Source organism: Hemicordylus capensis, chromosome 5, assembly GCF_027244095.1.
Source record: "Hemicordylus capensis ecotype Gifberg chromosome 5, rHemCap1.1.pri, whole genome shotgun sequence".
Classification (NCBI taxonomy): Eukaryota; Metazoa; Chordata; class Lepidosauria; order Squamata; family Cordylidae; genus Hemicordylus; species Hemicordylus capensis.
In genome coordinates this window covers 180,751,542-180,767,885 of record NC_069661.1, presented here as the reverse complement: position 1 = coordinate 180,767,885, position 16,344 = coordinate 180,751,542, and the positions used below count along the sequence as shown (strand labels likewise).

Here is a 16,344-nt window from a genome sequence, read left to right as displayed (position 1 = left end):
AAAGTGATACAAGGAGTTCCAGATTAGGAACATGCTGCCATATACGGAGTCAGACCATTGGTCGATCTAGCTCAGAATTGTCTTCACAGACTGGCAGCGGCTTCTCCAAGGTTGCAGGCAGGAATCTCTCTCAGCCCTATCTTGGAGATGCCTGGGAGGGAACTTGGAACCTTCTGCTCTTCCCAAAGTGGCTCCAGTCCTTTATTTTTCTTCATATGTGGCACCACACTTCAATATCCACACACCATCCCTGACAACAGTAAAAGGCTCCCCTGGAATAATGAAACAAAATTTTTAATTATTCACCAGGTTCCCGGAACATATTCTTCACCAGAAGGATGCCAGCTCTTCCCGGAACAGTAGTTAGGGTCAAAACAAGAAGTTTATTTAGGGGAGATGCTGCCTCATCCTCCCAGACTGGCCCTACCTTGCAAGCTGTTCAGTATAGTCTGTTGGAGTTTCTCTTGAGCTCTTTGATTTAGTTTTTCTTTCTCCTCTCCACTCACACTCAACACTCATAGGGAAAGAGGAAATTTTATTTTGATGCTGGCAATGGCACTGATGGCTTTGGGTTCCCAGTGGGGCCACATCTTCTTGCTGAGCTACAGCTACCACTGCCATAATTTTAAAAAACCAGCAGACAGCGATGATGTTAGCTGCAAGTTTGAGAATGATGCGAATTTGTCTGCACTCTTAACTGGATGACATGTTGATAAGATCCTTCTCCAGGGGAAAAGGAGTGAGGGACATCAAAACTACCCTGGACTGTCTGCAGAATCGTGGCTTTGTGAAAAGAGTTTTTTGTCTCCTGTTAGGGGCCTTTTTACATCTCTCTGGGATCTTCTGGAGAGAAAGAAATTTCTTTCTTTCCATAAATTCCTGTTCTCTGAGACACCCAGAGGGCATTCGACCTACTTGTACTTCCCAGGAACCAGTAGTCTGTGTGGGTAGTTAAGGCTTCTGCTTAAATTGTACATGTTGGGGAGGTAGCTAAGATTTCGTTAGCTGCATGAGGTGGGGGGATTAATTTCCATCCCTTCTAGTCATCCCTTCCTCACAATGGCATGGAACCAGTTTTTGGGCTTTGGATGGCTGTTATTTTCCATACAGCGTTGTAGTTTCTAGGATTGAGGGGTGCTCCTGCTCTTCCAGTCTGATATGGGAAGGCACAGCTCTCCCTCCCTGCAGAAGCTTTCTGTCTTGTTTTTCTATTTTCCCTAATGGCTCATCCGGGAAATGACTTGACTAGCAAGCCAGAGGTTGCCAGTTCGAATCCCCACTAGTATGTTTCCCAGACTATTGGAAACACCTATATCGGGCAGTAGCGATATAGAAAGATACTGAAAGGCATCATCTAATACTGCATGGGAGATGGCAATGGTAAACTCCTCCTGTATTCTACTAAAGACAACCACAGGGCTGTGTGGTCACCAGGAGTCGACACCGACTCGATGGCACACTTTACTGTTCCAAAGGGAGGTGCCATCCTTCTGCCTTCTGGGCATCTAGAAGAACAAACGTTCATGGTAAGAAATTTGCTTATCTCTTACTCTAATATTTCAAATACTATTGAGCTACACTTACAGTTTATCTCCAAGAGTATACAGAGGAGCAGGAGAGTAGGCACTTCCTGAGTTCCATAGCAGTATTGTATAATACAGGAGTGTATTGGAGGGGGGACACGCAGGGACGGAGTGCCGGTACTTCTTGGCTTCTCTGGCTGTTTGGGTGGGCATGGCCATTGGGGCTGTCATGGAGGGTGCCTTCACTTCTGAATTTGCAACGACATCACTGGTGTAATATCAGTACATCACTGGAGCAATATCAGTACTGTTTGTTTTCTCAGCACCTTTAGAAGCAAAAACATTTGGGAATGAGGGTGTGAAAAGTTGAACATTATTGCAGTTGGGTTTGGTTTTGCTATTAAATACAATGGAAGAATAGCCAGAAAAATGTTTAATGGTATAATGGGTATATTAACACAAATCAATGAACCTAGGGTATATTTTAAATAATATCCAAGAGAAGGGGGGGCACTGAAAGTTTTAACCACACTGCCAAAATCTCTGCCACATAGGGCAACATCATACGCGGTGCTACTGAGCCGTAAATACTGCACCCTGGGGCTGCTGTGGACTTCGTGATCACAAATAGAGAATCCTGCAGAAATGCTGTTTCTGCATCTGCTACTTCAGAATAGCATTGGGGCTTGCTTTGAAGTCCACAGCAGTCCCAGAGCACAGCATTACAGCTCTGTAACTCTGCACATCTTGTCAATAATTATGTATGTATGTGAGAAACCTATCATGGTTTTTTCTAACTGTGAATAATAACTGTGAATTATATTAATACTAGCTGGGCTGGGCACAGAGCAGCTGCACTTCCAGCAGCAGCCGCCACCACTGCTGCTGCCTTCCCCATGCCGGCCGGCCTGGCTTTCTGGCTGGCTGGAAAGCCAGCCCACCACCTCCTCCTTTCCTTCCTTCCTTCCGCCCACCCACCAACTCCTGGCAGTGGGCGCCTCCTGCTCCTGGTGGCCGGGCCAGCCCACCACCGCCTCCTGCTCCCAGCAGCCGGGCCAGCATCCCTGTTTTCTCCCCTATTCCCATCACTATCCTATCCAGCAGCTTCTCGTGAACTCTTGCAAGAGCTGGCACGCATAGGATTAGTGACGGGTACGTTTAAGAGAATTCTATATAAAGAAATAAAGATAAAGATTGATAAACTGGATAAACTTTAAACTGGTTTTAAATTAAACAGGTTTTACCAATGCACTTTAATAAAATGGCTGTGATCCATGAGGGAATTAGAGCAACTCACACTCTCAATTTCTTTTTCACCAAGCACACTTCTTCTGGAACTAATTTGTAGTGAGCTATTCACTCCTTTTGTTTACTTTAAGAAGCTCTACAGATAATTTTTTTCTTTTTCTTTTTACTTCCACTTGGAAGACTCAACAACAAGCAGGCATTAGGTGCAAGAGCAAGGGACCTTTTTTAAAGCTGTATTTTAAATCCTCTTGGGAAACATGGTGTATATATCTGGACAAATGCTTAGCACAGCTTGAAAAACATGCTACTTATTATGTCAGAAAATAAATTCATATTCAAGAGTGGTTTGGACTGTTTTCTCTATATTATCAACAGCCTTTGGATTTCTAGGAGAGTTAATCCTTCAATAATGGGTGTTAGGATTGGATGTCCTGACATTTTACAGAAATAGATAATCCTGGTTTACATCAGGCAGTTTGAGGTAAAGGGGGGATAGTGGCTAGAAATGTATCTATTGCTGCAGCCATTTTTATCTGTTTGCCATGAACAGTTAACACACAGAGAGCAGAATTGTATTCATGTATCATCTCTGGATGAATTAGAAATGTCTGAATAATACAGGTTATAACTTAATGGTGTTTTGTTTATAGTTCTCATTTAGTCCTTGTTCTTCATCTTTGTAAAATTTCTGCTCCTTTTAGATTTATTGCATAACAGGCTCGCAGGTTTAAATGCTATTGCTTAGAAATATTATATATACTGATAATGCATCTGAATCCTTAGTGTGCCCACAAATAGCAGCAAATTCCGTTAAATGATGTTCTGGTTTCTTCCTTTTCTGTTTGTTAAACAGACATTGATGAATGTTCAGATGGCTTTGTTCAGTGTGACAGCCGAGCTACCTGCATTAACCTACCTGGCTGGTACCACTGTGAGTGCAGGGATGGGTACCACGACAATGGCATGTTTTCGCCCAGTGGAGAGTCCTGTGAAGGTGGGTACAGGGGCAGCATAATTCATGTGCTATTGTTCTGTTTTTCATTTTGAGTAATTATCAAAGTTTATGATTTAGACTGACATGAAGCCCTTTTTCACAATCTTGAAGGGCGCAGGGAAGGAAGCCTCAAAAATCTTACCTCCCATCCACTCTGTTGGTCTAGGCACGTAGATCGCACACCTAGACATGCAGCTGCCTTTTCTCATAGCATGGAGGGTCGGGGTGCCAGGAGGTGTCACTGTTAGAGGTTGTTGATTTTTACCAACAATAGGTAAAACAGCAGAGCACTAAGGAATGAGCACACACTCCATTTACAGAGTAGGTAGCAGAGGATGGTTTGGATATTGCAGCTATTTAGAGAAAACATATGGAGATCCTTGTGTGACTAAACACAAAACATTTATTAGTTAAATACACTTAGACAGGAAAGACCTATATCTAATCTAAAGGACTACATAGTGGATAGGTAAGGAGAGAGAGAGAGATGTTTCCATCTGCTCTCTAGGAGGAAAGGAAGGATTGTGACTCAGCACAGGAAGTGCTGCAGAGTCAGTTCAGGGGTCATAGAGTAGGGACAGATAGGGAGACCCTGACTCACTGTCTCTACTCCCAGTGCCCCTAGTGGGCATTAGGACAGTTGGTGCAAAAGGTTGATGCACTGGAAGTTCATTTCCAATAGTCACTTCGCCCCCTGGAACTCACATCATGCACTGTACAAGTGCCGGGAACCCTGCAGTCTGGCAGACAATCAGAAAAACAGGGTTAAGAGAGTGCTAGCTCCCCTAACCCCATTTAAGATGGTGGCTGGCTTGGCGGGTTTGCTTCTGAGGCACTGCCAGGATTGGGCGTGATCCCACTGGTTCTCACACACAGGCAAGACCAGGCTTGGCTTGGCTTGGCTAGCCCGGTTTTGCCTGCGTGTGAGAACAGCCTCATAGTTGTGTTGGTCTGCTTCCTGGTTACACTTGAGAATAACCAACGCAAGGGAGTCCTGTTTACAACAAAATTATAAAGTAAAGTAAAATATTAATCTACAGCTAAGGAACAGATGCACAAATACATTATTTCACTTCCTCAGCCTCAGACAGTACTTCTGCTATTGCCTAAAGAATAAAGGCCTTTTCAGCACTTTTCACTTCTTCTAGAGAACTTGCCATAGCCTTGTACCATGCCCATTGTCCAGAAGGGCAGCCTGAACTACAGGTTAGGAGTTTTATATATGGATTAACCTCATGGATCTCCTATCCAACCCAATTCCGACCCCCTCCCCAAGACACAGATAATTCTGCAAAGGGAACCTGCCTCCTGCACCTAGAGGTACATATGTAGTACAAGTTACCCAAGTTCACATTGCCCAAGAGCAACTGCTCTTGAAAGCCTGCACACAATAAGCCTGTTCTCACAACCAGAGATTCATGGGTAGGAGAGAGTTAACCCAGGAATCTACAGTTGTCTGGGGCACCAGAAGTCCTCTCGACTCTGCAGTTCTGAACCTGGGTAGCCCATTTCTGCTACTGAGGTTAAAAGTGAGGTGGGATGAAAACTGAGCCTGTCCTACCTTTTGTTTTGGTCCTCTGTGCTGCCACACCATTTTAAACTCCCAGGCAGCCGGCAGCCATGTTTATTGTAGAGTCCTGTGGCTTGCGTCGTGTCAGCCTGGTGAAGTGAAGCTGCTGCAGTACTGAGGGCTGCCTCTCTGCTGCTTGTGCAATGCATTGTGGGATCGCTGGAGGCGCCAGCTTCCAGTATCAGCAGTGGAGAATGTTCCTGCAACATTCATGTAAGTGCGTGAGCTGCAGAGCCAAAAAGAGTCTCTGGTCATCTGGGAGGCACAAGTTAGGAGTGTGCCTTCCCTCCAGCCCACTTCCGTATGGCCCTGAGAACAGGCTCAGTGTGTATTCCTGACCTTGGTCCAGGCAGTCAAAGCTCTAAGACTACCCTTGCCAGTTCTGTTTATTCCAGTGCAGCTAAACTTGTTTTATTGGACATTGCTCATGTTCTTTACAATATGTTGGCTGTTGGACATCTCGGAATAGGAATGTAGTTCCATTCATGTTGTGGATTGACTTCCTCTCCTATCACCCTAAAAATAGAGAGATAATTTAAACCAGATGATCCTTTCCTTCCCATATGTATGTGGTGGGCACGTGGTGCTTGAGAGTGCATCTTTTCTCCTCCCCCACTAGAGCACCTGTCCCAATTCTGATAGCTCTGAATGTCCATATGGAGGTCTCGTGTATAAAATCGAATGGGCAGATGCCCAGATCCCATGTTTGATATGCCAGATACAATCCATGAATGCACTATATGAAATGAGCCAACTTGGTTGGATCTGAATGTTACATTCCCACATGGGCATCCAGGAATATTTAAAGTAGAGCAGGTGCACCAGGTGAAAAGAGAGGGAAAGTGTGCTCCACTTTCCACATGCACGAAATAGATATGGAGACAGGTATGCTCCAGTCTGGTCTAGGTAGCTAGCTCCTGTTTGACTGGAGGATTGAATCCCTAAATGATAAGGAAGGTGTATGATTTCTGTATAAACATAATGCTACAGACACTATTATTCACTTTTTATGCTGATGACATTTTAGGCAGAGATAGACAAAAAAGCAGATTTCTAAGACTGCTGAGCTGCAAGGCATGTACAATGTGGTGTGTCTGTGACATTTCCCCCCCCCCCGCTATTTTGCTTTATAAACTAAATAAACATTTTAAAGAATCCTCTTATTGCACAGTGATTCAGTCATCCTGAAACTACTATCACCATAGGATAATATTCTGCTTTTACAGTTTGTAGAAATATTGCATATAGAAAAAGGCAATTTGAGCAGCTGTACTGCAAGCTTAGTTATATTGAGATTTTTGGGTGCTGTGGCAAATGATATTCTATGGAACAGCAGGTTAGTGGGCTGTAGTTATTTTGAGAAACAGCTCTTCCAAAACAAAACATTCCGCTGTCTTTTAAAAAAGTATACTTTACAAGTTAAAAGTATGCTTTAAGGAAAATAATGGTGGGGTGGGGTTCAGGCATCACATGGTTTATTTCATCATGGTTTATTTTATCTAACTGGTTAGATAAACCTACACCAGTCAACAAACAGTTTATTTCAGGCAGTCGGACCATAATCTGAACCCAAGGCTTGAAGTTCAGCAGTCCACTTTTGCAGGATACTTGAATAGAGGGAGGCAACCCTAGATCATGGGAGAAATGGACAGGACCCCCCAAAATAGGTACATAGGAAGGTGCCTGCTACTGAGTCAGACAACTGGTACATCTAACTCAGGATTATCTGTTCTGACTCAGGTCTCCATGGTTTCAGTATTTCCCTACTCTGCCTGGAGATGAACCTGAAACCTTCTTCATGCAAAGCAGATATGCTACCACTGCCCTGCCCTCTCATCCCCAAAATACAATGAGGTCATTCACACAATCATAAACTGTGCTCTACCCGGGTTTGGGAGCTATGTGTGCTCTCAGTTTTCCATTGTGTGGAAGCAAGGTAAGAGGAAAACCTGGTTAGAAGTGACTGTGTGGCAGCAAGGTAGGAGGAAAAGCTACCCAGGTTTCCCTCTTACCTTGCTTCCACACAATTGAAAATTGAGAGCACACATAGCTCCCAAACCTGGGTACAGCACAGTTTTTGATTGTGTGGATTTTTGTTTATTATTGTTTGTTATGTGAATGACCTCACTATGGTGAACCAAACCAAGGTATGGAGATGAGGCTGTTTTCACAAGCCAGGACTAGGCTAAGGCAGCTAAGGCTAAGGCAGCGAGGACTGGGCTTAGCTGCCTGTGAGAACCGCAGGGATCCTCACAGAACCTGGCAGTGATGTGACAGCAGCAAACCCGCCTACGGAGCCTGCCAGTTAGCCGAGGTTAAGGACGCAAGTGCAGCCCTAACTTGGGCTAACTGTTTGTATGCAAGTGATGGCTGCTCCCAGCCAGTGCTGGCAAAGGAGCAGGCTCACAGCTTTCAGCGGGGGATACCCACAATGCACCATGTACTTGCACAGTAGCTTGTAGAGTTCTGGCCCTGGATCCCTCCACCCTGCTCCATGGTTCACAGAGCAGGGCTGCTCCTGTGGGAGCATGGAGCGCACTCTCACCACCAATCCTTGGATCATCTGTGGGGAAAGTGAGCTCTTTGGAGCTTTCCCTGCCCACCTCCTCTTGCCGATTGTGAGAAAAGCCCCAATCTGTGTGGTAGGGATGTGCAAACAGGTTCAAATTTGAACCGGCTAAGCTCAAAGGTTCAAACTTGAACCAAACAGGGTACTGAATTGGCAATGCCTGTCCAAGTTCAAACCAAATAGAGGCTGGTTCTATTCAAACTGGTCCAAAATAGGGTTGGGCTGGTAGGCACCCATAGTTGCCAACTCCCATCCAAACCCCAAAGCAATCAGAAACTCCTGTGATTTTTAATGATTTTTTGGGGAAGATTTTTCAATTTTTTGCATTTCCCCATAGGCTATCATGGGGATCCGAACCAGCCCATTATTCCCTATGCAGAGCACCTAGTAGCACAAATTTAGGGTGGGTGGTAGGCACCCAGTGGTGCCTACTACCCACAGAACCCGAAAGCAATCAGACATTCCTGCGATTTTTAATTATTTTTTTTGGAAGATTTTTACATTTTTTGCATTTTACCCCATAGGGAATAATGGGGTTTCAAACTGGCTCATTTTGCCCTATGCAGAGCACCTAGGGGCTCATTATTCCCTATGCAGAGCACACAGGGATGCCTACCACCCACCAAACCACAAAGCAATTGGACACTCAATGAATAGGAATTTCTCTCCCCCAACCCCCGTGAACTTTGAGGTCACACAGAGTTCATTAGGTCACACACTTATCTATATTTTTGAATAGGGGAGATATTCCTATTCATTGCATTGAAACAGGCTAAAATCTTTTAAAATTTATAAAACAAAAACCATGAGCCCCACTGGCTTAGGGCTGCTGGGGGGTGTTGTGGCACAAGGTGCCTTGCTCCCAAACCCATTTTGGTGCTCAGAAACCCTCCCCTGGGAAGTGAAGTTGAGGCACCCTCAAATCCCCATTATTCCCTATGGGCAAAATGCAAAAAAAGAAAAATCTTCAAAAAAATCATTAAAAATCACAGGAGTGTCTGATTGCTTTGGAGTTTGGTGGGTGGTAGGCTACCCCCACCCTGGATTTGTGTCCCTAGGTGCTCTGAATAGGGAAGAATGCCAGTTCGCATCCCCATTATAATCTATGGAGGAAATGCAAAAAGTGGAAAGATCTTCAAAAAAATCATTAAATATCGCAGGAGTGTCTGATTGCTTTGGGATTCGGTGGATGGTAAGTACCCTTGGGTGCTACCCCAGTTTTGTGCCCGTAGGTGTTCTGCATAGGGATTAATGGGTCAGTTTGAGTCCCCATTATATCCTACGTAGAACCCTTAGAACCGGTTCGAGTTGGGTTAGAATTTGAACCAAGCCCCGGGGGGGTGGGGGCGGTTCGATCAAAACCAAAACCGAACCTAGCCACCCCAGTTCAAATTGGGTTCAAAATCAAACCAAAGAGTGCAAGCCGGTTTTGTGCACACCCCTAATCTGTGGCACCAATCCATAATTCAAACCATGATTTTGCATGCTGTCTGAAGCCACCCAATGTTTGACATCCTGACTAATGGATGGTTCTTCAGGGATGAACTGGGGCCCCACACGCAATTCCTCCTGCCCTCTTATGCGTGCACTGTTGCACCAGAGGTCTAAGATTTCTGAGCACTGCTCATGCTGTGGAAGTGCTCTGCAAGATCAGAAACACTGCTGAGGGGCAGCAATGTGATTCCAATCTTAGAATGCTTACAGAGTGTAAGCAGCGCTCAGAAGTCCCTCTTATGCAACAGCATGCACATAAGACAACTGAGGGAGTTGTGCACAGGCTCCTAGCACATTCCCATAGAGCCTCCTTAAATGCATACTTCATTAGAATATTAACCATTGTTCTTTTTCCTTTTCCTTTTTTCTTTTGGTTATGATTTCATTAAACCAAATTGGGCAAACAAATCTTGAATTTTCTGTCACCCTAAATTTCATTCTGGGTACCTTCAGAATCAGAAGTCAAGAGTCTGAATCTGTATCTGGTTGATACAGATAAGAGGAATTTCCAGAGAGTGTCTGGTTCCCAAAGGGATAAGGGAAATAATAAAGTATTTGAGTTTCCAGTATCACTGAGTGGGAGTGTGGGCAAATCCAAGAGCCATGAAATCAACCAGCTTTATTTTTAAGTAAAGCTTGAAATGTTAAACTTGGGGTAAGTAAAGTAAAGTTGGGCCGTCATGTTGGTGTCGTCTCCTGGAGACCACAGAGCCCTGTGGTTGTCTTTGGTAGAATACAGGAGGGGTTTACCATTGCCATCTCCCGCGCAGTATGAGAGGATGCCTTTCTGCATCTTTCTATATCACTGCTGCCCGATATAGGTGTTTCAGTGGGGATTCGAACCGGCAACCTCTGGCGCACTAGGTGAGTTACTTCCTCACTGGGGTACAAGCTATGTATTCTCAGAGAAGTCATTAGAGTCCCTAGAACTGAGAGAGAGAGAGAGAGAGAGAGAGATCTTTCCTAATTAAATATGTATGATAGAAGTTGATGGGTAGTCATTCCCAGGAGTGTTGGAAACGTATACACAACCAAGCTCTTTGTAAACAGGCTTCTTAAACTTGTTAATTGACAGTAAGCCCACTCTTATCAATCAAATGAAAGAGTCTTCTTGGGAACCAGTCATTCTTACAGTTAGGACATCAGAATGGGTTGATATGATGTATAAAAGGAAAGAAGGGGAGGAAGTAAGCAATCAGTCCTATTGTACACTGATGTATTACAGTTTCCATTCTTAATTACCTTCTGAGTAATTGGCTAGACTCTGCAATGTTTTTCCAGTTTAGACTTTTTTGAGACTCAAATGACACTCAAAGGAACTGAAACACAGCACAGTGTGAGGCAGAAGCTTCACAATCTTTTGTATCTCTTAAAAATGACATGGGAGTGAACAGTAACATGCCACTTGTCTCTGGGACTGATGGTAATTTGGAGCCCTGACTCTCCACTCTCCTGCCTCTCTTCTCTTCTCTTTTTGCTGCATTCAGCAGTAATTGACACTGCTTGGTCCCAGCATTCTCAGTATTTTATGGTGTTTGGTGCTCCTATAACAGCTGTAAACAAAATGTCAGCCGCATAATTCACTCTTTATGGTGGCTTGCTACAAGTCCAAAATCAAAGCTCTGAAGTCAGTTCTTGCAGGAATATATTCTTTGTGCTATAGTACTCTGCAAATAATGAAGCTGGATGCTGCTAAATAATACAAGTGTGTATTTGATTTGTGCAGGTTTCATTTCCTCACATTTTCAGTTGTTCCTCTAGTAAAAAATATATATAAATTTCCAGAATGACATGTAAATTAAGTTCTTCAGTATTCACTTTCTTATTCAAATGATCAAGAGTCTACACATATATAGGCTAACTGCCTGGGCACAAGATGTGCACAAGGGAAAGACTGTACCTTGGGTCGTTATATTCTTATGTTCTTACTTCATATGCATCGCTAAGCACAAAGTCTATTGTAGCAGATCACAAATCATTACATATAAAAAAATTAACACAATACTAAAAACAAGTAAAACATACCATTTAAAAATACAAGATAAAACAAGCAAATTAATAGCACACAACACACTCATGCAGCCAAAAGATTAACTAGGGAGGTCTTGAACATATTAGCTTCCTTATCGTGGGTCATACTATTTATCCACTTAGGTCATATTATCTGAAGTGACTGGCAGCACTCCACAGTTTCAGACAGGAGTCTTTCCCAGCTTTGCTTGATGATGCTAAGGACTGAACATGTAAGATCATAAGAACAGCCCTGCTAGATGAGGCACAAGACCTATCTAGTCCAGCATCCTGTTTCACACAGTGATCTACCAGATGCCTCTGGGGAGCCCACAGGCAAGAGGTGAGGCCATGCCCTCTCTCCTGCTGTTGCACCTTTACAACCGGTATTGAGAGGCAACCTGCCTCTGAGGCTGGAGGTGGCCAGTAGCCACCAGACTAGTAGCCATTGAGAGACCTGTCCTCCATGAATTTGTCTACGCCTCTTTGAAAGCCATCCAAGTTAGTGACCATAGCCACATCCCGTGGCAGAGAATTCCATAGATTAATGTGAAAAAGTACTTCCTTATGTGGCTGCTAAATTTCCCGACCTTCGGTTTCATGGGATGACCCCGGGTTCTGCTGTTGTTGTTGTTATTTATTACATTTCCTTTTCTGTTGTGAGAAAGGGAGAAAAATTTCTCTCTGTCCACTCTCTCCATTCCATGCATGATTTTATACACCTTGATCATGTCTCCTCATAGTCGCTTCTCTTCCAAAGTACCATGTACCTTGCATATACCTTGCATGCAAAGCATATGCTCTCCCACTGAGCACAGTCCCTCCTCCTCTTCAGCTAATGGAGCAGAATTCCCCAGAGAGTTGGCCAGGCATGCTTCTCTGAAATACATTTCCAAGGAGGGAGTCCAACCACAGAGATGTAGCCACCCTTAGCTGTACCTGCCCAAATGACAGGATCTAAATATTCCCTTAGAGAATGCATTAGGTCATATTTAGACTGATGCCCAACTACTAGTTTAATGACTATAGAATTCCAACATTTGTTTAACATAATTTGTCATTCTAGCTGAATTGCAGTCTTTGATTACAAATTAGTATATTGTCTTAATAATGTAAAAAATAAATAAAAAATAAATATGTTTGATTGGTTAGTTTGTTTTCCTCCTCAAAGCAAACACTAGTTGGTCTACATGATGAGGGAAATTACTCAAAGTAGTCCCCTTGAAATTAAAAGAACAAATTTGGCTTTGCCTAACTTGTGTTTTAATTTCAGTGGGACGACTTTGAGTAATTTTCCCCATCATGTCAGTCGTTAAATACAGCTGATGCATGATTGATTAGATAATGCATTTTTTTACTTCAATTCATCTCCCACAGTAGTAATACTACTTTTTATAGAAAACTGCAATTAAAAACAGCCAACATCCAGACTAATCATTTGCTGATGTGCCAGGGTTTTTTTTGTCATGTGAAGGAAGAGGGGTAATTTTCAGTGATCTCCCCTTCCCTCGACAGCTCTCTGTGCCTAGTGAAACTGTGTCCCTAAAACCCTCAGGGAGATCATTTCTAGAGGCATAAATGGCTGCAGAAGGAAGAGGAGATTACTGATTGCCTGTCTTTCCTCACATGATATAAAGCCCTGACACATTGGCACAGAGTTAGTGTGGATGTCAGCCAATCATTTTTAAAATTATAAGAGCATGGTGGGGTTTAATTTTAATTTATTTAAATTAAAGACTATGTTCAACATTTGTGTGTATGTGTAACTGTTCTTTAATGTTTCAGTAGCAGATTGAGCACAATGTGTTTGGTTCTTTTTCATTTAGAAGACTTAAGAAAAAAATTGTTTATGGTTCTGCAACATTTTAAAAATGAAATTCAGCATGGAATTTTAAATGTGTACATGTATTACTGAAATGTATGTTTGTAAAGTATTCTTCAATATCTGGAAGATGATCCTTTTCTATACATTCAATTTCTGGAAGATGATCCATTAAGCTTTCTTTCTGGATATAGTTGATTATCTTTTATTGTATGTTAGGTAGAAGGAACTTAGATATTTCTGTCACTTGAATAATGTATCTATAAAAGGTGGTACAGTATCTTAGATTTCATGATTCCATTTTGTAATGAATGAAGCCCTAAGCAATTTATTTATTTATTTAATTTTAGGGAGGCACAAATGATTTCAGTAGGAAGGGAAGATCAACAAGAATTCAGCTCTCCCTAGCACAACTAAAATGTTGTTCAGCACACACAGAAGTAGAACATCCTAGCTGATGAACCTTGCATGTAAGGAGGCTCTGTGGGATGTACTGGGTGCCCATGCACAGTCTCACCACTCCTCCTATGCATATGCTGTTGCACTAGAGAGCTAAGACTACTGCGGTGTGAGCAGCTGTTTAGGTCAGATGCAAATTAGCATGGAACTAATGCCTTAATGGCTGGAGATCATTATGTTGTTGGTTGCAGGCAGGCCAATTGCTGTACAGATTGTAGTCTAAAAGCATCCCTTTCCTCTTCCTATAGACATTGATGAATGTGCAACTGGGAGGCACAGCTGTGCCAATGACACAACTTGCTTTAACTTGGATGGTGGTTATGATTGCCGGTGTCCCCATGGGAAGAATTGCACGGGAGACTGTATCCATGAAGGCAAGATCAAACACAATGGGCAGATTTGGGTTTTGGAGAATGATAGGTGCTCTGTCTGCTCTTGCCAAGTAAGTCTGAGCAACGTTAGCATGGGATGCCATGGGAATGGGGAAAGGTGCAAAAAAGAGGGGGAAATAAAATAAGTTTTTTTTTTCTGGGTGATTTCAAAATCTGATAGCTTCCTCGGGAAAACAAGTAAACATTGGTATTACAGGATTAATTGAGCACAAGGATTGCATTATCTAAAAGAGGTATGAGATACAAACAAACACAATACTAGCTGTCAGAAGAACTATAGCTTTTACACCAAAATTGCAGCTCCAGTTGATGTAAAATTTTGAGTGTGGGATATTATTTTAATCAAAAGTCTCAGATATGTTATTATAAATTAGAAAATAATTAGTTAACAGGGCAGGACAGCATTACAGAGACAGAAGACTTATCCTTCTAGCCCAATGTCCTTTTTTTGGCCATTTCATTTAATATTCCTATTCCTATTATAATCCTATCGTCAATTAACATACCTTGTCCTTATTTGAACCAAGTCATATTGTCAATTACATACTGTGAAACTATTCAGACATAAAACCAAACCATGATTTGGTGTTATGAGAGTGAGTCTTGGGCTCACTACCTTTCTTTGCCCACCCCTTCTTTCCTCGCATGTGAAGGTTAGAAACTTTCCATCACAGTTTGCAGCCAACCATAGTTTGCCAGTTTAACTTAACTGGCAAACTATGATCTGCACAAACCAGGTTTGCTAAATAGTCAAACTGTGGTTTGCAGCTGTGGTTTACAGGTGAACTATGGTTTCTATAAACTATAGTTTGCTGGGCCAGACAAAATAGCAAATTATGCGTTGCAACAAATTGCATTTGGAAATCTTTAGACAATGTACATGAGCACAAGCCAGAAAGTTATGCCTGCTTGTGCTTGCAATGCCAACCATGGGAGGGGGAAGGGGAAGACAGATGCATGAACCAGAGGCTTATGCATGTAATGCCAGGCTATTGTTTGGTATTACATCTGAATAGCCACTGCATGAAACAATCTTTTACTTAATGTTATACTAGTCCTGTTGTTTTGCAAAATATTAAATACAATATTACCTATTCACCTTCCTCACAATAATTGTGCAACTTGTTTCTCATTATTACTGTATGCTGCTCTGTCTTGCAACCATAGAGTGGATATGTAATGTGTCGGCGAATGGTCTGTGATTGTGAGAACCCCACTGTTGACCTATTCTGCTGTCCTGAATGTGACCCAAGGCTCAGTAGTCAGTGTCTGCACCAAAGTGGGGACATCTTGTACAACAGTGGAGATACTTGGGTTCAAAATTGTCAGCAATGCCGATGTTTGGTAAGTCTTCCTACAGCAGTAGGCAACTAAATCAAAACAATCTGCAACCTCTGATAATTTATATTTACTTTAATTGGTTTTATTCATTCATATTTGTTTCCATCAGTTTTTATGTAATTAAATCTTTTATTGCTCAGATTATCATAGCAAATTTCAGTCCTATGGCTAACACACATTTAATCACAAAATAAAAATCTATTACCCATGAAATGTGTTTGATTGACGCTATAGATGGAGATCATGGACCTAGGGAACAGAAATAGTATCTTGTTATCAATCATGGATGAAAGAGCAAATTGAAATCATTGAAACCTGATGGGTGGGCTGCAAATATTCATTCAAAGCAATAGCATTCAGCCACATTACAAAGACAAAATTCCCCTAAGTTAAGGTTCAATTCAAATATTCAAGACCTGTTGAAATCAGTGGCTGATATTTTAACTAGTAAGATGTCAGTCAGTGGAACTATATAAATAGTAAGTGTTTAGTACTAAAGTCTGATTGAAATCAATTGAACTTAAGTATGCTCAGCATTCCCTTGACTGAACCCTTAATTATTTATTATCCATTTCTCATCTTTAGTGTTTGTAAACAAATTTAGAATATGGAATATATTAGTTGTTTATGTATCTTTCATTTTAGGCATTATATTGCCATTTACAGTGGCAAACTAAGTTAGTCATGACTAAGTCTCACTGAAATTAATTAATCATTATTAATAATGATAATGAAATGTGTTTTGCTAGTAAAGGGAGAGTTAAACTTATGTATTGCTACATAAAAGTAGAATAAAAAGACATTGGTTCAAGGACACAAGAAAAGATTTAATTTAACAAATTTATATCATTTGTGAAGAATAAAGCAGCTTACACAACTGTTAAAAATAATACAAATAATAAAACAATAAATAGGTAAAACA

General features: G+C 42.0%; 1 protein-coding gene across 7 annotated transcripts in view; it reads left to right on the top strand.

Moving 5' to 3' along the window:
* NELL2 (neural EGFL like 2) overlaps positions 1-16,344 on the top strand; it is a 224,322-nt gene that overhangs the window by 199,448 nt on the left and 8,530 nt on the right. For all 7 annotated transcript variants that reach the window (XM_053255344.1, XM_053255341.1, XM_053255338.1 and 4 more), the window contains 3 exons: positions 3,625-3,765; positions 13,938-14,131; positions 15,249-15,425. In XM_053255344.1, the coding sequence (XP_053111319.1) occupies positions 3,625-3,765; positions 13,938-14,131; positions 15,249-15,425 (512 nt within the window). The remainder of the gene's footprint in view (positions 1-3,624; positions 3,766-13,937; positions 14,132-15,248; positions 15,426-16,344) is intronic.